Source organism: Aythya marila (assembly GCF_965140915.1).
Source record: "Aythya marila genome assembly, chromosome: 4".
Taxonomy (NCBI): Eukaryota; Metazoa; Chordata; class Aves; order Anseriformes; family Anatidae; genus Aythya; species Aythya marila.
Window position 1 is genome coordinate 63,616,832 of NC_139045.1, and position 22,479 is coordinate 63,639,310.

General features: G+C 37.0%; 1 protein-coding gene across 1 annotated transcript in view; it reads right to left on the reverse strand.

Annotated features, from left to right (window-relative positions):
* Nucleotides 1–43: 43 nt before the first annotated feature.
* STX18 (syntaxin 18) overlaps nt 44–22,479 on the reverse strand; it is a 66,682-nt gene continuing 44,246 nt past the window's right edge. The window contains exons 4-11 of the mRNA XM_082759628.1: nt 21,132–21,209; nt 20,948–21,014; nt 17,186–17,301; nt 12,458–12,546; nt 4,364–4,422; nt 3,943–4,012; nt 3,285–3,365; nt 44–1,583 (exon numbers count right to left, since the gene is read on the reverse strand). Of these exons, the coding sequence (XP_082615754.1) occupies nt 1,488–1,583; nt 3,285–3,365; nt 3,943–4,012; nt 4,364–4,422; nt 12,458–12,546; nt 17,186–17,301; nt 20,948–21,014; nt 21,132–21,209 (656 nt within the window). The 3' untranslated portion in view covers nt 44–1,487. The remainder of the gene's footprint in view (nt 1,584–3,284; nt 3,366–3,942; nt 4,013–4,363; nt 4,423–12,457; nt 12,547–17,185; nt 17,302–20,947; nt 21,015–21,131; nt 21,210–22,479) is intronic.

Below are 22,479 nucleotides of genomic sequence, written 5' to 3' on the forward strand. Positions count from 1 at the left end.
AAATGCAACAACTTCTAGTGGACATGTCAAAAGTTTGTTTTCTGTAGAGATCATACAGAAACAAAGGGAAACCGTCAAGATCTATAGCAGAACAAACAGTCAGCTACACTTTTACTCTTCTCCAGTAGAATTTAATTATCAGTAACTTTTTTTTAACCAATACAGTAAAAATAACCATTATTACTTAATTCTATAGATTTGATGTGAAGTAAGCAAGTAATACCTGTAAAAGAATTTTTAAGTCCTGGTATGTGGAATGCATAAAAAGCAATAAGTTATGTGCCAAATTTTTCTTTGCATTTCAAAACCACAGGCCACATATTCAGATACTCAAAACTACCATGTTTTTATTTTCTAGTAGGCATCGGCTTTATTGGATGCAATCTGTAACTTTTGACATTTTCACTCTGTGCAGAGTAAAGAATGATACAGCTTGTTGCATATAATGTATAGGTACACACAAGTCAGAAGAGAGATAGCAAAACACATTTATCACAATATTTTTTACAGAGGCCATTCAGATTTTACAAGATAAAAAAGATCTCTTTCCCAAGACTGTCCTACATGGAAATGATTCATGATACATCTTCCTCCCCTTAAATATAGCACAATAAACGGCTTCAATGCACAAGTAAATACTGATGAGAAAGAACTTACTGCTCTCATGACATTAAAAAATACCAAGCTGTAGGATGTAGAACGCTGATTGCTTTGCAATTAAGTCAAGAGCAGTTTTTCCATCTGACTTAACGAGAGGAAGTTTATTGATTCTTAGCCACAGTTGGTTTTGAGACCCCTTTTTTGGATACCAAATTGCTCCCACTTTTAGTACATTGAAGTTTGCCTTTAATATTGTCTGTCCTTTGGCTTTGTTCTGATGTCTCAGAACCTCCATTTCACTGCACAATCGGCATTGTTATTATCTCTTTGCACCCTCAAGTAAAGCTCTTTAGCTTTTTTTTTTTTTCTTTTAATTATTATTAAATCATCTTGATCTCTAAAGTAGTTGTCAAGGATTAGAAGTAGAGGTCATACATCTGCAAAATGATCACTGTGTACTGAAGTGGTGTGATTAAATAAAAGCCTGAAACAGTGTAGATGCTTCTGCACAACAACAATTTTCTCTCAACCTGTTCTGCGCACTGAGAGCTGGACTTCAAGTACCATAGGCGTAGGTCACTGACAATAATCACTTTTTATTTACTTATCAATGTTTACCCCTTTAGCTCTGCTCCAGCTTGTAGCTTTCTTACCAGCTCTTTCAAAAGTTGAAGTGTGTAGGATTCAGTGTTCTTTCACATTTGATAAAATGAATGCTATTGTCTCCCTCTGCAGCAATGGACATATGCATGTGCTTATTTGTTGGAAAATATTTCCATCACAGCAGCACAAAAAAAAATGCATAAAATATACAGGTATGTATATACCCCCATTCCATAGGAAAAAATGTCAAAAGTTTTACAAAGCATGTAGACAATTTCATTTTTTTAATTATCATACCAGTCCAGGAAAAGCAAGGAAAATGAACACATCACAAGGAAAAAGAGGATCCATACTCTAAATCCAGCATTGTTTTTGATGGCCTGTAAGGAAAAGATTATCTTGATTACTCTCACCAGTAAAAAGTACAGTACATATTTCCAAAAAAGACAACCCATGATGACTGTTAGTGGCTTCGGAACAAAAAACAAAGCTGCCATTACTTTCAGGTGAATAAAAGTCAGGCTGGTTGTACCACTTTAGATTTATCACACTATAGCTTCTCACAAAATGTTGAAGTTGGTGATTTAAGAAAATAAATCCAGATCCCAGGTAATAGAAAAACATCCAAAACGTGAAGAACTACGTCAAAATGCGTACATGCTTAAAGGTTAAGTTCCAAAAGTGAAGCTCTGTGATTAATCAGTCTAATATCACTCTAATAAATCTCTTGTGATTTAAAAAATAAATAAAAATCAACACAAAGAAACTGACAACAGCTATTTCTAGAGATTGCTTTAGGACTGTCAAGTATTTCACCCTCAAAGCAAGTAGAGCAAGGAACAACTACAGCAAAATGCAGCAAATATTTTTCTAGGATTCTCCTTCCCAAAATTCAGACTGACAGAAAGGAGGAAACCTGCTTTTCTCTCTCATTTTCCAGATTTTTACATGGAACTCTTCATGTGATATAAACATTAATGAGAGTTAATTTTTTAATGAACTTTTTCTACCGTTTCTCAGCATGGTTTGGGAAATTTATTTCCACCTACAAATATGAAAACAAAAGCAAAAATAATGTAAGTTCATGCCATCTCATGAATGCCAACTTTTTCTATGAACACTGGGACAATCTGTTGACCTGTCTCTACCCTTCCAGTGTCCTATTTAATGTCAAGTGCTTAAGAGTCACACATAGGCATGGTTAAGTGTATGCTAAGTATTACTAAATCTACTGATTTAAGTCCTTAAAAAACAACAACAAAAACAGCATCAGAACTGAAAACTCCCTCACATCTTCCCCATGATCTGCCATACCACCATATCTCTTGGACAGCTGCTGAAAATAATACTCTAAATCTTCCCTACTCTACTCCAAGAAATGTGGAAATAAGTTCCCAAATCAGAAATTTTAAGCACCTAAGTTACGCTTGCTAATGCATGTTTGAGGCACTTTTCAGACTAGCTGAGCAGTAGCTAAACTCAACCTTGAATTACATATTCAATGTGCTTTCAGGAGGAAAAAAAAAAAAAGAAAGAACTGAGCCAATTACTCCAGAGGCTCATTTGGGAACTCAGTTTTTATTGAAATCGCAGCTCCTGAAGGAAAGCATCATCTCATTCTAATTAGTAGGATAACGGGACAGATTTGTTTACTAGGTGCATGAGATGCCTTCCGCATGGTAAAGAGACTCTTCTGGTAATGCTTAGCGTTTAACTCCAGTTTCAGCAATTGCAGAATTGTCTTCTGATTATTTTTTTTTAATTAAAAACAAAACAAACAGAAAACCCCACAAAATTTCAGATGAGCTTAAATGCATACCGCACAACCTTCACGTTTAAAAATAGGTAGGGCCAAGCAGATTTCTGCAGACTCATTTAGTTTCAGATCATGGTTAGCAAGACAAGCAGAGTGAAATGTGTAAATTAGCTAAGTGCATTCACAATTTTTTTGAAATCATGTCCTGATTCCCCAATACACACAGTATCATGCATTAACTTTTACATGCTGTTTACAGTAACACTTGGGCAAAACTGAAATTCAGGAGAAAGAAATGAATTGAAAAACACAGCTTAGACATTACCTCTCTTATGTCTTCATTGCCTTCTTTGATATTCTCCGTTGCACCCACAACTAATTGATGGATATTGTCAATATCAGTTTCCTGTTTAAAAAAAAAAAAAAAAAGAGAAACAGTGACAACGTTTAGAAAAAAACATCTGTAAGGATTTTGGGAACAAGCAGAACTCAAATATAAAATAAAATCTGGTATTATTAACATCTTAGCTTTATTTATACTTTCTTCAATGATGCAAAGACATAGAGGCAATTAAGTTGCAATTTTTTTAATGTGTTGTTATGAGCCTGAACCGAGGCCACTAAGATCAATAGGAAGTCTCCTGTTTAGCCAGCATCAAATCTGGCCTTATTTTTGTTGGCTGTCCTGGAAGAGGTGCTACCATTTACAGAAAATAAGCTATTAAATAATACAGTTAGTAGAACACTAATTTTGAGACAGAGGGATCACTGTAACACACAGCACTTTCCATTCCCAGTATACACTGATACGTAATGGTAGTAATTACCATCTTGATTTTGCTTTTGGAAAAAAAAACAAACAAACCAAAACAAACTTTCCCTTCACATTTGTGCCAAAGTTCGTTACTCTCATGTTTACATCTTGCACAGAACCAAGACCAAAACACCCCCAGGAAAACCTTCAAGCATTAAATTACACTAACCTGTTGCAAGACTTTTTCAGTGAATATCTCTTGCAATCTGGAGATTTCTACCACTTTTCCTTCAATTTGTCTTGGCAAAGAACAGAAATACTCCATTAGAAACTTCTGCAAGCATTTCTCACTGCTACAGCTTTAGACCCTCCAACCTGTTCAACCCAGCAGGCTGTTCAGCAGGCATGGCTCTGTTAGCAGTCTTATGTGGCGGTAAGGTGGGATGTCTGCACTACGGGAACACAACTCCGTGTACACCCCTACAGTTAATTTCCAGGTTTTACATGGAATTGGGCATTCCTGTTTTGTCTCCCCCTCCACCACACCGTTACAATTCCTGCAGCAAGGTGCCCAGCAACAAATGCGTGGATGTTATCCTGATTACGGGACCAGCACATGCAGCAACCTGGCAATAAATGGAAAATGGTACCTGACTTCATCAAACAGATTGTTCATTTCTCCAACAAGCCTCTGGTTCTCCTGTTCAAACTGCAAGAGAGGGGAAAAAAAAAAGTCTTGTTAGAGTTCACAAGCTTGGACTTAGTGAACTTTCCTCAGCCCTCAGCCCCAGCAAAGCAACCTTCACCTTCCTTTACAAAGATCTCCAAGGATGACTACCATTAGCTTCAGTGAACAATATGAGCCTGCACATTTATCATTCATCATATTTATCATTAACATCATAGTGTTATCATTCTAACACTTGTCAATTATCTTCCCATTATGAACCAAACCCCAAAATAATTTGCAGATTTTGCTCTAGTTCTCTGCACTAAGCAAAAATGTAGAGGATGAATTTTGTCCTTTCTTATTTTAAAAATTTGAGTGGGGAAAGCTCTCATAGCATGTGACACCTTTACACCATCATTCACTTTATTCATGTTCTACCCATGGCACAAAGTTAACAGCTTGCAGATTTTGCTGTAATATGAAATATTTTGATGTCTACTACTTCGTACTTTACCAATGCATTGGCTTGATTTATTCCAGCCAGCCTCTTTCATTTAGAACTACAATTTTGGCACTACATTTTTCAAATGTGCGAGCACAAACACAAAACCTCATACAGGAAAACAAGCTTTGATTTTCTAGATATACTTCCCTGTCAGATCATTTGGGATTCAATGTGGAACGAACTATGGTGCAGCAAGTACGGTGACAAGATTTGCTTTAGATACGCTGCTAGAATACATCTAAGAAAGGCATCACATCATAACAGTTAGTTGGAAGCAGCATTGTAAGGGCTGTATTTTAAACAGGACCCATTACCACATTCTAAGGTGGGTGCCTAAATCAATGAGCTCGATCATTTCCAGGTGCCTAAATCAGTGAGCTCGATCCTGCCACCTTGCCAGCCAGACACAGGAACGAGCCCCACAGTGTGCTGCTCCCAACTCCCGAGGCTCTCAGGTGTGGGCAATGCGCTCAGATCGCTGCCTCCTGCCCCTGCCAAAAGGTTCCTGCCAACAGAGTACCTTGTCCTGAAGGGGTCACAACTACCCTTCTGGTTGGACAGTGGGGAAGGTTAGTCAAGGTATTCTACCAATTAATTCCCCACAAGCAAAAGCTCAGTACCAGTTGGACATGTGTGGTATTTGCACGTTCCTCACAAAGCTAGGAAAGCCCTGTCTCTGCCACTGCACAGAAGTAGCACCCAGGATACGTTTATCCTGAAATTATTACCCACTACGTGCCTCTGACAAGCCTCATTTCTAAATCCTGAGTGATATATGCAGCAGCCTGAATACCAGAAAACAGGATTAAAAATCCAAAGGATGTGACACTGGCACTGTGCAAGACAGCAAGCCCAGTTCTAATGCAGTTAATCTACTTATTTCAAACTAGACTACATAACACTTCTGGATTTCGGTGTAATTCAATCAAGTTACAATTTCATTAGCAGTATACAGGCAGCATTCCTCTCAGTCACCTTGCGAGGTCTCATTATCCTTCTTGGGACAAAGCAGTGCATTGTCAGAGATGAAAACAGCAGCAGAGCAGCACTGCTTACAGATCAGACCCTGTTTCCAGTCTGTGCAGTAGTAATTGCTCACCACCTGAGCAAAGGCCCAACGCTTGAACTTGCAAGAAAATGTCTTGATGCCCAGAGAAGACAGTAAGTATTTGAAAGGATCTGTTATCTTTTGAAAAAAAAAATGAAGGAAGGAGAAGAAAAAATAATGTCTGAATCGCAGAGAATTAACAATAACAAAGGGGGTAGTGCTGCATAACTGGAAGGCAAATGAGCTTTTAGAACAGTAATACTGAAGTAGCTAAAAATGAAGTACCTAATATTTCAAGGTAATTTAAGTAACAACGCGGTTCATCATTAGGATGCAACATGTAAATTGGTGGCTAGTTCATACAGGTCATCTGACCCACAGCTTACTTCACAGAGCCAATCTCTAGGAGTAACTAATTTACTGTTATTAGACTGCTATGTTTGGTGACTATATATTACAGAATCACAGAATTTCTAGGTTGGAAGAAACCTCAAGATCATCGAGTCCAACCTCTACCTAATGCTAACAGTCCCCACTAAACCATATCCCTAAGCTCTACATCTAAACGTCTTTTAAAGACTTCCAGGGATGGTGACTCCACCACTTCCCTGGGCAGCCTGTTCCAGTGTCTAACAACCCTTTCAGTAAATAAGTTCTTCCTAACATCCAATCTAAAACTCCCCTGGCGCAACTTAAGCCCATTCCCCCTCGTCCTGTCACCAGGCACGTGGGAGAACAGACCAACCCCCACCTCGCTACAGCCTCCCTTGAGGTACCTATAGAGAGCGATAAGGTCGCCCCTGAGCCTCCTCTTCTCCAGGCTGAACAAGCCCAGCTCCCTCAGCCGCTCCTCATAGGACTTGTTCTCCAGGCCCCTCACCAGCTTCGTCGCCCTTCTCTGCACCCGCTCAAGCACCTCAATGTCCTTCTTGTAGCGAGGGGCCCAAAACTGAACACAGTACTCGAGGTGCGGCCTCACCAGAACCGAGTACAGGGGGACGATCACCTCCCTAGCCCTGCTGGTCACACTGTTCCTGATACAAGCCAGGATGCCGTTGGCCTTCTTGGCCACCTGAGCACACTGCTGGCTCATATTCAGCCGACTATCCACCATCACTCCCAGGTCCTTCTCTGCCTGGCAGCTCTCCAACCATTCCTCTCTCAGCCTGTAGCTCTGCTTGGGGTTATTGCGCCCCAGGTGCAGGACCCGGCACTTGGCCTTGTTGAACTTCATGCAGTTGACCTCAGCCCATCGGTGCAGCCTATCCAGATCCTCCTGCAGAGCTTTCCTACCCTCAAGCAGATCGACACACATGCATAGCTTGGTGTCATCTGCAAACTTACTGAGGGTGCACTCAATGCCCTCGTCCAGATCATCAATGAAGATATTAAAGAGGACCGGCCCCAGCACCGAGCCCTGGGGGACGCCACTATTGTGACATCCTCCCTGCCCCAATCATTTCATCAGCATCTCTAGCCCGATTCTTTTAAGATCTTCCTTGTACAGCTTGTTCACCTCCTTGTACATGTTGTTCCACATGATGATTTACGCATTCTGTTAAATGATCAAAAATATTCTGCCATATCTAATACTTTCATAATACCTACAGAGAGAAAGAAAAAGATAAGTGTACAAGAGTTGGACTCAATGGTCCTCATGGGTCCCTTCCAGCTCAGGATGTTCTGATTCCACTTGGGGTACAGCGGAAGACCTAGAGGAGCCGTGGAAGGATTTGTCTTGCTCCTATCTCTCCCCGAGTACACAGTCCTGTACACAAGCTGCTGCTCGTCTGGTTTCATGGGATGACATTTTAGCTCCCTGACCACTTTTTTCCTGAGTTTTCTACTAAATCAGTAAACTGAATCTCACCACAGGAGCACACGGTACAGCTGAACCAAGGGAGAGCTGACAGCAGGAGCTGAGAAGGACTTCTAAACTGCCACAGAGTAACAGAAAAGAGGGGAAAAAAAAGAAAAAAGGCAAGCCACCTGTCATACCCATCACCTTCATCCCCTCCTTCTCACAACCCACACCATCTCTGCTGTGTCCCATGCTTCATGCTGTAACATTTCTCATCTCGCTTCAGTCCCACCAGGCCCTCAGAGAAGCACTACCTGACTCCTTACTGACCGCAAACTACAGGTAGAGCTGCGTGACCTAGGGGAACACGGTTATGGTTAAAAAACAGAAATTTGTTACTGGTGAGTGTGAAATGACACCTGTTTTAACAGGGTAACAGTCTCTGAGAAAATGGTTTAGTCTTCTAGCAGGCAGTCTACATAATAATAATAATAATAAAAAAGTTTTTCCTATTTCTTTTAAAATACACCTTTCTGTACTAGAGGTTCACTAGCTGCCTGGTTGTCAAGAACAGCTTGCTTTTCTTGGTTAAAGAACTAAAGAAAGTCCAAGATCCCTGATGCTATCATGCACCGTAACTTCCACTGTGGGGCCGAGTCCTCAAGGCAGGAGCCCAGCCCCGTGGGACTGGTGTGGGACAGCGAGGAACATAATGCACAGTTCTCTGAAGCCCCACTGATGCCCACCCTAAAGATTCAATGGTTCTGCTAAATACAAAAGTACCGGTGTTACGGTACTCTGGAGTGTCATTATCACTGCTGTCTGTGGCATCTCTACAGAGCAGAGCATTTGTTAAAATACTAATGCAGTGATACGTGCTGCACAGCAGCACGTGGTTAATGGTGTCTCACCACTCCTTTACGTTGACCCCGCTGTAAGTCTCTGGTTTTAGGGGATTCACTTCAGAACAAAGCCAAGGAACGGGGCAATAAAATGGATCCATGAGCTTTAGCACGGAGCTGACTGCACAGACATCAAGTGACTATGTGGAGCCACCAAGCTGTAATTGGTTTCCTGACTTCTGTACAAATAAGTATTTCTCCACAAATATTCAGCATAAAAAAAATCCCTATTCTGCTGTCTTAGCAGAATTGAGATGATAATTAATTTAGGAGGCAAATTTTCAATAAAGAAACAGTGAATGCTTTTAATCCCTTACAAATAGCACAAATCCACTTGAGAAAGTACTATTTAAAAAACCCTTTGATATTTGAAATCCTTCACTGGCACAGATTGCTTTTTAAAGTGCTAAATAGCCTTTGCAATTTGAAATTAGGGCTGAGGGACGGCACGGCTCCGACAGCAGCAAGATGTGGTGACACAGCCAAGTGAACAAGAGGTGAGAACAGAAGGACACATCACCTATCATGTGTCACAAAGGGATTTACATGATGTGAACATACAGCAAGCTCTAGCAATCAGTACAGCTCAACGATTTATGGCTTGTTAAAGAAGCCTTTTTTATGGCAGTGACATATTCTGCTACCAAGATATAAAGTGACTGCTTAAGACATTTCTCAAAGCCTAATGCATTGAAAGAATCACAGTTCTGTTTTGTTATCCCATGAGATAAATCATGAAATGTACTATACCTGAACTAAAGACAAAAAAAACAAGATAAAAAGTCAGAAAGCTGTAGATTTTCACAGCTCATACAGCAGAACCACATTTTCCCCACCCTACACAACCACAAGACATACGCTCACAACAACTATGAAAACATTCACGTACCTGTGCACAGAGTTATAGAGTGAAATTTACTGTGCAAATCACACAACAGCCTGCGACTGATGTAAAGAACTCTTTGGGTAGAATACTGAAATAAGTTGCTGCTGTAACAACATGGTAGTGCTTTAATTCATTATTTTATCCACAGGAAGGATCACGGAACCATGAGTAAGAATTGTTCGGTACAATTTGACGCAACGCATTCCAATTTAAAAATCAATACAGCAGTTTCTTACACTTTAACCTACCCTCTTCTGAGAACTGCTAGGGTTTCTTTTAGTAACTTAAATGGAGTTGGTCCACTCTTTGCAAATCAAATGTTTAAAAAGTAGAAATTAACTTCTCAGTAACAGCAAACATAATGCAGAGGATAAATAATTAGTCCTTTTAGCGGCACAATTTCCGAAAGCTGTAAAGGTTCACTAAAAGTTCCTAAAGACCCTTAAATTCCTGCATTAAAAGCACAATAAAGTCATTAAGTATTGCATATTACTAGGAAGTATTTACTTAAGCAATGAATAAAATCAGTGCACTTTCAAGTACTCAAATTATGTCCCAGTTACACCTATAATTTACACCTTGGATCCAAATTTACACAAAAATTAGAATAATGGCTTCCAGTGGCATTGAAGTCCATTAGGAGCAAGGTTACACAGTATCCAACTTCTACTAATAAAGGTCAACACGTAGCTATAACTTGAAAATACACTGAAAGCAGTCTTGCTGCGGAATAGTCACTACATACATCCCTAGTCTTTGCAAACTATAGTGTTCCTAAACCCTAAAAAATTAAAAAAAAAATCTTTTTAGGTCCACAGAGCAGAATAATGGCTTGCTCAGCTTTGAGTATCAACATATTACTAGCAAAGTTTACATTTGAAAACCTGTTGTGCACACATATGTATATACAACTCCTGATTTACACTGCAGCAACCCCAATATATGCAATCCAATCCAACTGTAAAAAATTACCTGACAAGAAATTACCTCCATCAATGTCATTAACTATAACTAGAATCAAGCAGCTCGCTTCCTACTTGGCAACTTACTGGTGGAGAAAGAAAAACTATCTATATTAACAGTGCCATGAATGCTGACTCACTTCTTTTTTAAGTCTTAATCAAAGTATACTCCTTCCAAGGTATAATAACATGGAAGCAACCGATGCTTGTTAGCTTTCAGCAGAGGTGAAAATGTATTCTGTATTTCTTCATAACTGCCAGAATCATAGATTTATGCTCACTATAAGAAGAATCATAGAAACCATAGTAAAAAATAATAACACAAACCATAGCATGGGAGAGGTCTGAAAGGACAACGATTAATAATGCATTTTTTGTCTAATGGTTTTCCCCTAGAAAGAGCTGGGCAAATGCCTTGCAATAACCAGTTCAGGACTGAAGGACTTCTGGGCTCCTGAATCTCCAAGTATTAAACTATAAACGTAGATTTTTGTGTTACTTTGGCATGGAACCATTCCACTTCACGAGACAATAAAGAGAACTTATTCCAGGGAAGAAAAAAAAAAAAAAAAAAAAGAAAAAGTCCCAGGTTATCTCCAGGTTATCTTCCTTCACTCAATAACAGAAATAGAACAAAACTCACAGATCTAACAACTCACGTAAGTCGTGAGGTGTGCTGGGCCTTACTCTAAAAAGGATAAAGGGATGCAGTCATTCCCAAAGAAAGAAATGCATTCATTCCCAAAGAACCGCGGCAAAGGCTGTAGCACACTTAAAACTTACTAGAGCGCGAGGCTCACAAAATGCAGCCTAACATTTAGAAGTCAGTTATTAGCAAGCACTTTCAGAGTTATCACCTCTGATGCTTGTTACCTCCTGATCCTCTGGAAGCTTACACCAAGGGGGCTAATAATGTGGTCCCTGAACACAGAAAAACAAAGGTATGTGACAAATTCTGTTTAGAGAGAAAACACAAAGCAGGAATAAGCCTTCTGATTTCAGACTGGTGCTCAAGAACAATGTGATAACATCAGGAGCAGCCTCTGAAGAGCCTTTTCTCTTTGACAAACCAAAACCATACCATAATTATATGCAACTTACTCATCTCTGACGGGAAGTGATGCTTGCTCTGTTTGGGAATATCTCTAATCATTGCCAAGGAAGCCTCAGATATTCATGATGCAGCAGCCCTGTGCTGCAGCACACCATGTTGAAAACTCTATGGCCACTGGCTACTTGTAAGAAGTTTTTCTTTCTTTATATGAAACAATACAACGTGTGCTAATACAAAGAGAATCTGGAGCCACATTCAAAACAAGAAATTGTAGGAACATCAAAAAGCCTAACAGGTTGTCAGCAATCACTTATGTCAAACTTTGTAGCATATCAGTTCAATTGCAAACAGAATTGGAACAAACAATACATAAAACTGCTGATAGTGGGGGATATACAGCAAAGCTAAAAATACATGAGGTTCTGCTGTGACTGAAAGCCTGTAGTTATTCCTTCTAATAAAATCAATGTGATTTTGATCAACCTAAAAAAGAAGAATAAAATGAAATACAGCTATTTGTGTACTAGAAGTAGTCCAAGTCAAAAACAGCCACTCACAAAATCTTTATTGTTCATAATTTTTTAATGCATTCCCGATGCTGCCTTCACTTCCACTGTCTCCTGACTAAGAAAGCATTTCATAATTATATTTTTTAAAAAATATTTTCTCTTTCAAAGGGCACTTCCAATTGCTGAGAAAATAGTTGGTATTAATGTCATGGCTGCATGCAAATATTTTGCGACTTTATATATTAGCAGCTCCCAGAAGAACCAGGAAGCCATGTATAAAGGCATATCTTGTCGTGGCAATATTCTGCATAAAATGGAAGTTGTAAATGAACTTGGGTGAATTTGGATACAAATGGATACAGCAGAAAATATAATAAAATGGCCAGTAATGCTAAAGATACACTTACCATTTGTATTTCCTCAGGTGACAGTTCATCTTCACCTTTGCCATCTCCCCACAATCCAAGGTTAGACTGAGCATCAGGCAGACTCCTGTCTGTACAAGAACCACCAAAAGCTTGAGACAATGCAGGGCACCGAACGGTGAAGTAAAAAACATTTTTCATGATTTCAGAATTCCAATGAAATCGTTAATGTCTCATTTCCTACTAACCAAGATTCACCATATAGTTACAGCACAAGATTACACCAATAACCTTTAACTCCTGAACTGGGACAGAGGTATACACGTTTAATTATGTGAACTATGAGAAGTTGCACTAAAATATTGACAGCAAAACACGTAAAATAACTCACAACACACTAAGACTTGTTAGGGCAGAAAATACAATCACATTTGAATTGTAACAAGAACACACAATTTTCAAAATGACAGCCTGTACGCAAGGCTATTATCTTCCACTGAGATTTGACAGAACCACCAGCTCCTCATTCCTCAGAAAGTAAGCACAGACTCTCATAGATTTTTTGAGCTAAGTTTGTTGGACAAACACTGTTCAAACTGCATAACACAATGCATATCCTACAGCACTCTGTGCAAGGGGTCCTCCTTCATGTAACAGGAGTCAGATCTGAACCCACAAACTTGCCGCATCGTAGCTGCTCCATTGATTTCAACAGCACTTTCCCTTTGATTAAAGCTAACCATCTGCATAAATCTTAGCAGGAGTTGGGCATAAAACATCTTGAATGGCTATTTCTAGGATATTTTTCCCTCTAGAAGATTTATTTTTAGGCTTAATTATATACTTCTAATTATAGACTAAGAAGTTAGAATAGGAAAGAAAAGAAACTGTACAGCAGGAACCTACTGTTTCTGAAGCTGTTCTAGCATCAGTGCTTAAAATCCTAATGATAATGCTGCAAACTTGAGAAGGCCTTCTTCCCCACTGGCTGTGGCATTTATACAAAACCCAAAATAGAGAGATATTTGTACCAACACTGAACAGATTCCAAGCTGAACTGCTTTGACTTATCAGATGCACGCTGCAAATTAAAATACACTAAGGTTTAGTGCATTTTATAGATTTTATAGACTCTTTCATAGATTTCAGACTTCCTGAGAGACTTCAGACTTTATCCCAGTTGTTCATGTGTTGTTTTTGTTTTTACGGCATTTTTAAGTGTATTTTTATTTGCTTTACTATAATTTTCTAAACCTACATTTTTTTTCAATTGCATAAGCAGCACTGATGCATCATCATTCTGATCTTCTATTGGGAAGCCCCTGAATGGGGTAGTCCTATTTATGAACAAATATATTAAAAGTATTCTAAGAAGAATTTCTCCCCTTTTATTCTTCATTAGAATATTTGTGAAAACTCTTGAAAAATAAGTAAGAGTATTGTTGCGTGCATCTCCTTTACACATGTATATTCGATTCCCACCAACCAAACCAGGATGACAATGTCAAACCAAACAGTGATAATGTTATAAATGAGGGCTATGGGTAAGGCATACAGTCTTTAAAATGAATAATTAAATAAATAAAATCTGCTCTTTCTTACAAGTAGTAAGGAAGAAAAACAAGAGCATTTCTAAATATTATTTAGAAAGAATTCAACTCAACGTTTTCCACTGGACATCATTAGTATTTCCAATCTGTTTCACAGAGACACAAAGTTATTTGTTTAGATAATCAATACATTTACATTATATTGAAACTAGAATGACATATTTACTGGATTCAAAGAAAAGAAGATAATTAGTTTATGGAGCTAAGAAATAAGATGTATTCCTATTTTATCCCAGAGGAACCAATTACTTTCAGACACTGTCAGCTTTGTTAAAAAACAGCACCTGTATCCAATGTGATTGTTAATAAGCACATATACAAGCAAGAGATAAGTGAGAAACACACATCTCCCCAGAGTTCCTCCTGTCACCATGGTACGTTTCTGGCCACTTCGAAAGTTATTCTGCAGCTTTTGTAGAGCTGGCAGTGCTTTTCTACAATTCATCCAGCAAAAGCCAGACAAAGAAAAAAAAAAAAGCTAACTACATATAATTTGCAGAAATAGATGTAATTAATGAATGATGGAGATACAAAGTAAAGATCAAATAATCTCAACCTTTTTCCATACTGACAGGAGACAGCTGCAAAGCTAGTGGACAGGTTCAAAAGCTACTCATTATTTACATGTATTTCCATAAACTAAATGTCAGATTTGTAATATGCAAATAAATACAGTCAGCATATTAAAGTAATCTCTAGAGAGACTATTTTCCTACCACGAAGCATGTCCAGTATAATGCCAATGTAAACATATGCTTTGTCTCAAAAGCAATCACATTTTGCTTTGGTACCTGCCAAAACACCATACAAAACCCAAGTTGTGGTTCAGCACCCCACGTAGGACATTCAGCTGTCCGTCATGATGTTCAAGGCAAGGACAGGACCAAAACCTCTCTCAGAAGACCGTTACAGCTGCAATATTTAAGCAAGGAAACCAAAAAACTCTGATGACCTTTATGACCTTTATGATGATCTTTAGATCATTCATGTCTATAAAATAGACGTGTCTATTTTATAGACATGAATGATCTAAAACACCCATTCCTTTAGATCCCTTTAGATCATTCATGTCTATAAAATAGACATGAATGATCTAAAACACCCATGTCCTATGGATGAAAGAGTTTATTTCTCTACATAATTGTTTCTCCAGTTTCTTAAAAATTTGAAGTTACTTGTAAAACAAACAAAAAAAAAACAATTACAAAGGCTATATGATTTAAACCGAGCTTTTTGTTTACTAGTCATCTCATTCATGTTATCATGCTTCAACAACCACCTACCAGTGAAGTCACAAGGCTGATTTCCATAAACAGCAGCAACCAACACTTAAATGAGGAACCACATATTGTGTGCATCTACAAACTATTTCAGACAGGTTTTATTTTGATATACCACTTTCTTAGTGTTCTCAAAGACTAGTCAGCATCCCCTTGTAAGAACTGCATTACAAACCCCTATGTCTAGCTACTTTCCCATACAAAATTAAAGCATGAACTAATAAGAGTGAATATGGGAGTAATCAAAATTAATGTGCGGTAAACTACGCTTCATTTCTGTTTATTGCAAGTGGTTTACTGCATCCAAGGAGAACAAAGAATGGTGTTTCCCGTGGCATGGCACAGTTTTCTGAGCTAAAAATTGTGATGCCACTTTATGTGGTTGGAGTGTACACTTTCAGAGATTGCGGAGACATTCAACAACAAGAGCAAAGAGCTATGAAGATGCTACAAGGCTGATGCTTTTCTGTTGGCACTAGCTCACAGCTGTGAAATACTGATAACGTGTTAAGGTGAAACTCATCTGTGTGCCTGTGTGCTGCATCACTTAAGACATAAATATAAAAATGTAGTAAGCACTAGAAATGACACATAATCAAAACCTTTACTTCTTACAGAAAATTCAGTCTCCAGAAAAAAAAAAAAATCGTATCAATAGGGCTGCAGAAGTACAAACTGGTTGGAAGATAAGCAATACCGTGTCAGAAAATGAAACGGTTTGCACATTGCAAGGTAATTCAATATCAGTCTTGTTCAGAAATGGAGTACCCACTTCACATGAATCCACCCTTTGTACAACCCTCAAGTCACTACCCAGAGAAACTTCACTCTTTTAATAAATAAGTAAAAAGCAGTAACAGATTTGCAGAATAATGTAATGTTATATTTTTCCACAGTTTCTGCTTCCCTCCATGAATAATTTTAACAGAGTAATCACACTGTGTCTTAGACTTCTCTAGACAATCAGATTTCAGAGCGGGAGAAATCACACCACAGAAAGCAATTCTGAAATCATAGAAACAAGATACCTCTTTTGGTACAAAACCTGAAATTATTGCACAATGGTGGTACTTAGACACTCTGCAATGAAGGTACGTGAGTGTACACACCCCAAAACAGACCAAGGGAAAAAGGCTTTTCAGCCTTTTTTCTGAGAAAAGGCTGAAAGAAGGGACTTACATCCACAGCCTCAGAAGCTGGTCACAATCAGCAAGTTCTGTCAAGAACAGCACCAGCTGAAATGACCGTGGGGTCAGCGTTGCTGCTTTAGACTTCTGGCTATTTCCTGCCTGCTGAAATAGAAGCAGCAGTCCTTCCAGCAAGAAGATTCAAGACTGTGGAGAAGAACATACCCAAACCTATTGTGTCTTTCCAGCCACTAAAATCCCCCGCTGTGAACATATTCTACTTTTGTGTTGATACTGTAGGGGTGTCCAACTGAAGGTCTCTGTGCTTAAAAACCAGAAAACACTCCTAGAAACTACTAGAAAGCCATCAAGCTACTTTCCTATTCCTTACCATCAGTGAAAAGGATATGGAAAGATCAGACAGGTTTCAGAAGACATATAACTAGACGGATAGTGCAAAATTAATAAATTAAAAGGAGAGAGTTCACACAAAGTTTATTGAAGGGATGAAGAAATCCATCAAGACCGAAGACCTGGTTGGTTGAAAGAAACGTCACAAAGCTGAAGATTTTGCTTCCCCAGTCCCACAATGTACATCACACAAGCCTGATCAACTCAGGGAAAAAGAGAATAGAAAAAGTACATGTTCCAGGAAGAGCCCTTCTTGGAATAGGCCCTTGTAATGTGAAAGAAGTACTGTTGAATAGAAAGGGCTTGCTACAAAACAAAAATATAATTATGCTTTATTCTTACCTTTGCTTTCCTCAGAAGAAAGTTTTTCTTCAGAATCATCTAAAGGATTCTGTGAATTCTTTTCAGGAGAAAGAGGTGATTTGGAAATGTTGCTCTGCTCAGGTTCAAGTCTGGAACTAGAAGCATAAGATTCTCTCATTTAACTGATATAATGCAACTGAATTTCTCTAAAACAAGAACAACCACAGATTACTTGCATTCATTGCACTTTAACCTGGTCTTGAAAACTTCATAATAAAGAGTTCGCAGTCTATATACAAAATGTACTTAGCTACCTTTACTGAAATACTATTAGAAAAGCAAAGAAAGCACGAACAGTATTACTGTATAATTTATATTCCAATATACATTACATGTTCAGAGTTGATAAGAATTTTGAAAAAAAAATCTGGAGTATGGGAATATATAACATTTTGGTCATACTGAATTTTTTTAGTAGCAACAGCCAACTCACCTATTTAATTTTTTCAGGTAATATTTGCATGTTTATATTATCAATTATCATAAGGGAAGAATAAGAAAATACAACAGAATCAACTTTTTTTTTCCTGAAACAAGTTTTATTATTATTAATAATAATAATAATAATAATAATAATAATAATAATAATTAACTAGCTATAAAGAATACTTTAACCTGTATGGGAGTGATCCTTACCTTGTCTGCCAAAAGAATCAATAGCCCATTTAGAAGCAAAGCAAATAAATACTGTATGCAACGGTCAGATACATATTCCCTGGTATGCAATTTCAATAGAAAACCAATATAAAAAATGAGAAGCATGTTCAGTGATTATTTCAGTACCTCAGTACTTGTCAAGTATCTTTCACTATGGCACCAAAAAAGTTTAAAATGTGTGACTAAATATTTTTTTCCAGTAAGCTTTGTGGTTCACTGCTGTCAACAATGAATCCTATAACCACTACATAGTAGACAGTTAAATGGATGGCAATTACGCTGATAGAGAAGCTAAAAAAACAAAAAACAAAAAAATAATGGGCTGAATCACCTGCTGTGCCACCTTCATCACTTCCTCCCCTCTCATATATAATCAACAGTTAATCTCATTATCATCTGCAATCTTCCCCTGCTGCTTAACAGAAGGTGTTGCATTTTGTGTGCCTTTCCTTCTTTGTATTGTGTCTAAATTCTAGCCAATAATTAGAAAATTCTGAGAAAAACAGAATATAATGCATTAGTCATCACTGACAGACTATGTTATTTAAACAAGAAAAAAATAATAACAGGGAACATTTATTAGTTCTAAAAACTCTGCTACTGGGCTTTGTGTAGTTTTACACAAAAGAACTTTTCATTCTCCCCTCTTCCGAGTCGCAAATTTGCCTAATACCAAGGGAAAAAAAAAAAAAAAAAAAAAAAAGACTTATCTGGATGGCCATGCCGTTCAAATAGTACTTCTGATACTAATAAAACACCAATCACCCAATAATAAAAGTTAACTTTTATTATTGATTTGAATAACTGCATACATAACTCACAAGAAATTCAAATGGAAAATTAGTTTAAAATCGGAAATGTAATATAAATATGAATACCTATAAACATAAAAACTGAAAATTGCAACCAAGTACCTTTATAGAAAAATTGGTTTTGTTTCTATTTCTCAACATTTCATTCTATGGAATTAGTCCTATGTAATTGGCAGAATTTTTTAATCAAAAAATATGAATTAGTATATAACATAACTTATATAAGAAACACAACTTACGTAAGAAAATTGTAACGTGATTTTTGGAAGAGCTTGGGATGTTTACATAAATGTTTACATAAAGTAAACATAATGACATGTATTTTTATTTCAAACTTCTCAGAATTGTTTAAGAAGTACATACTTTATGCTGACTAAATTGCAGGAAAAAAAGACCTGCACTAGGATTAATTTACTTTTAAATAAATGTATTCCTTCATTATTTATTGTCCTTACTTTCCACAGTATGCTAATGTATGAAAGTTTTCAATTAAAAATGAACAAAATGCCTGGAATTTGCTACTTAAAGAACGCCTAGTTCGTTTAAGGGATGGAGCGTACTCCTATTATCACAAAGTGCTGAAATCTACTGAAATCTTAGGGGAAATTACAAATCAACTAGTTGAAGGAGCATGAAAACAGACAGTTTTTCTTCAAGTCATCATAAAGATTGGTTTATGCCCTGTGATTTATTTAAATTGAATTTTAATTTAAATGATAATTTATCCATTACATCACATCTGCAATGCATACGGGCTCCAGCTGATCAATGTCTGCTTTTTAGCTCTTACATTCGTACAGAAGAGGCCAAGACGTATTCCTCCCATGATTCACAAAAGGACCGCATCTTCTGGGTTATTTTTTAGGCCCTTACTGCTCAATTAAATAAGTGATATTCTAATTTCTGGAATAGCTTTTTTTTTTTTTTTTTTCATTGTTTCATGCTTAGTATAAAGCAGATTGACTTGTCTCATCTGTTTAGTCATCTGAGAAATCCTGAACCTTGCATTTGACATGGGAACAATGACAAGAGTACATCAAGCTAAATAGCTGGTATTTGTTAGCCAACTATATCACAGCAGAAACCACGCTAACTTTCTTTAAAGTTCCTTAATATGAAGAATATCAGTAAGGTTATGTATTTTTGCCAGATAAAAATATCACACAGTATGTTTTTGTATGTTTTCTTTTCCTTTTTTTTTTTTTTTTTCCCACAAAGTTACAGGCTCTTGGTATTTTTGTAACTCCTATCTTACTTTTCTCACGTGACTTTCTAATAAATTTCAGATCTGCTCTGGGGTATTTTGTTTGCTTGTACTTATACTTCTATTTTTGTCTCAGGAGGATATATTTAAGTGAATCCAGTCATGTTTAATCATGCTGAATCACCCTGAATAACATATACTTATGGACTTCTGAAAACATCTCTCTAATTTCAATGTAATAGATGATCAAGCTCAACACCAAACTGATATAGCAGCATCAAATCTTGGAAAGGTACTATATCTATTGATGTGTATATTCTAAAACTTGTTATTTTTATATGAAAATATGCATCATGAAACTTAAGGCTAGAATTCAAATAATGCAGATTTAGAAGACATGGAAAGCTTAGCAGCTTGAATGTATGCCATGACAATAGGAAGTAGAAGCTCTTTTGGTTCAATTACAGAAGTTACATATAAAATTTTGATTTCAAGCAGTGTTCTAGTTGCTATGAAACCCCACCATCTCAAACAGAATTTATTAACAGCATAATCACTTGCTTTAGCAGAAACAGTGGTCTAAAGAAGGAGGGATAAAAAATGGGACCATGAGAATGGGAGAGAGAAGTAGAGAAGCGAATGTCTCTTGTACTTAAGCAGATGGTATCCTAAATAGCATCTTAAGACATATTATCAATGTGCAAAATTTAATTCTAAATTATTTTATGTAGAATATTACTTAATGGGACATGCAAAAATATTTTGTTGTACACGTAGAAGTCCATTAGGTTTATTAACCCACTTTTTACTAATTTGGTGCTTTGATCATTGACGTATATGAATTGTACACAACATTGTATTGGCATTTTGCCATTTTCAGAATTAACTTTACATGTCAGAAGTATAAAATGCACCTGCTGATAGTGGAAGTTCCTCATCCAGCTACAGATTTCCATTTAAACCAATCTCCTTAGAATCTAAACATGAATAATGGTTTTGTTGAATAACCTACAAATGAAAGGCAGAGTTAAACTATTTTTTTTTTGACAACAAGAGCTCACTACTCACAGTCTCTTCTTATCTATCACTCGCTTAACTCGGATGGCTCTTTGTTCAGAATACAGCTTACACACTCCTGTTCAAGATATCAGTAAATAAAACTTCAGGTTAGAAGAGCATGATATCTTTCTTGGAAAATATAGTTACATGTTCATTTTTAACCACTCAGTATTGTAGAAAAAATACTACATACTTTTTAAATAATCTTCAATGAAGTCTAAGACAGCTGTTCTGTGCTCTTTCACCTGAGCAGACTGGACATCCTTGTGTGCTGAAATGAAAAAGAAAGATACAAGATCTTTTAACATTTTATTGAATTGCACACAAGTTTGCATTTTCAGTTCATAAACAAGTTATATCCAAGAGCCTATTAACATTTTATCTACGTTATATACAACTATTGTGAACATTGCTACATTTAAATATACATTCTGTAAACCAGCAAATTATTACAAGAAAACAAAACCTCAAACCAACTTGCATCACACAGTGTTTGTCATTCTTTACGTATGCCACTGAGTCATATTACATCAATTTAATTTCTAAACAAGAATAGATGTCATCAAGCTAAGCACTACAGAACAGGTCTAGAGGTTTAACTTGCTTAACATGTTGAACTTCTAACGCTTTAAATTTCCCAGAGCACTTGCTACATGGAAATCTTGGGGATCTGTTGTGTCAAGCACAATAAGTGTTGTGTTCACTTATTTCTTGTTTTGACACTATGAAGTTCCCATCCATGAATCACTTTTTGTGATTCTGAGTAATGCTCTGAGCATGTTTAGAAGTTGATGAAAATCTTTGGTATACTGGTAAAACATATGCATACAACAAGACAACTTAAAAATGATAAAACAGAAGTTCTCTCTTCAACTTACATGAAATAAGTGTTGTAAAAGTACAATTTCATACACAAGCTGTCAAAATTATCCTACTTTAGCAGGACTCTTTTCAATGGTAGTCCCATTAAGAAAAGCAAAATTGTTAATACTTGTCACAATGAAAACTGTGTCTTTTGATATACTAGTAAATTATCTGTTTAAAATATATATGCATATACACACAATATTTTACAATTAAAATATATTCTGAAGAATTGCTGAGTTTTGTTTTTTTGCTGGAGCTCAGATTTTTGAGGGCTATATTCAATGACTCAAGAAAATGTCTGTAGTTAATTAAAATATTTGAAGAGTTAGTGTAATGATATAGATGTTATTACGTTTTGTACAGTGATGTAATTATCTCAAACATGGAAAGAGAATGTCTTTAAAACTTTACAGGTGGACTACCTAGAAAGAGACAGCCACTGACTTTCATTAACTTTAGTGAGATTTGGTTCAATTTGGTTCAGGCCTCTATGCCCCAGTGCTAAATTACTACTAAATAGTAAGTATTTAAGATTTTTTTAAACACTTGCTAATTAGTGTACTTGAACAAATAAAATTTTATGCTGAGGCTTATCCTTTCACTTACATTAAATAAAACCAAGCATGGTGCTAATCGGTCAATAGGATTACAGAGATGCAAATAAAAGGGACAGT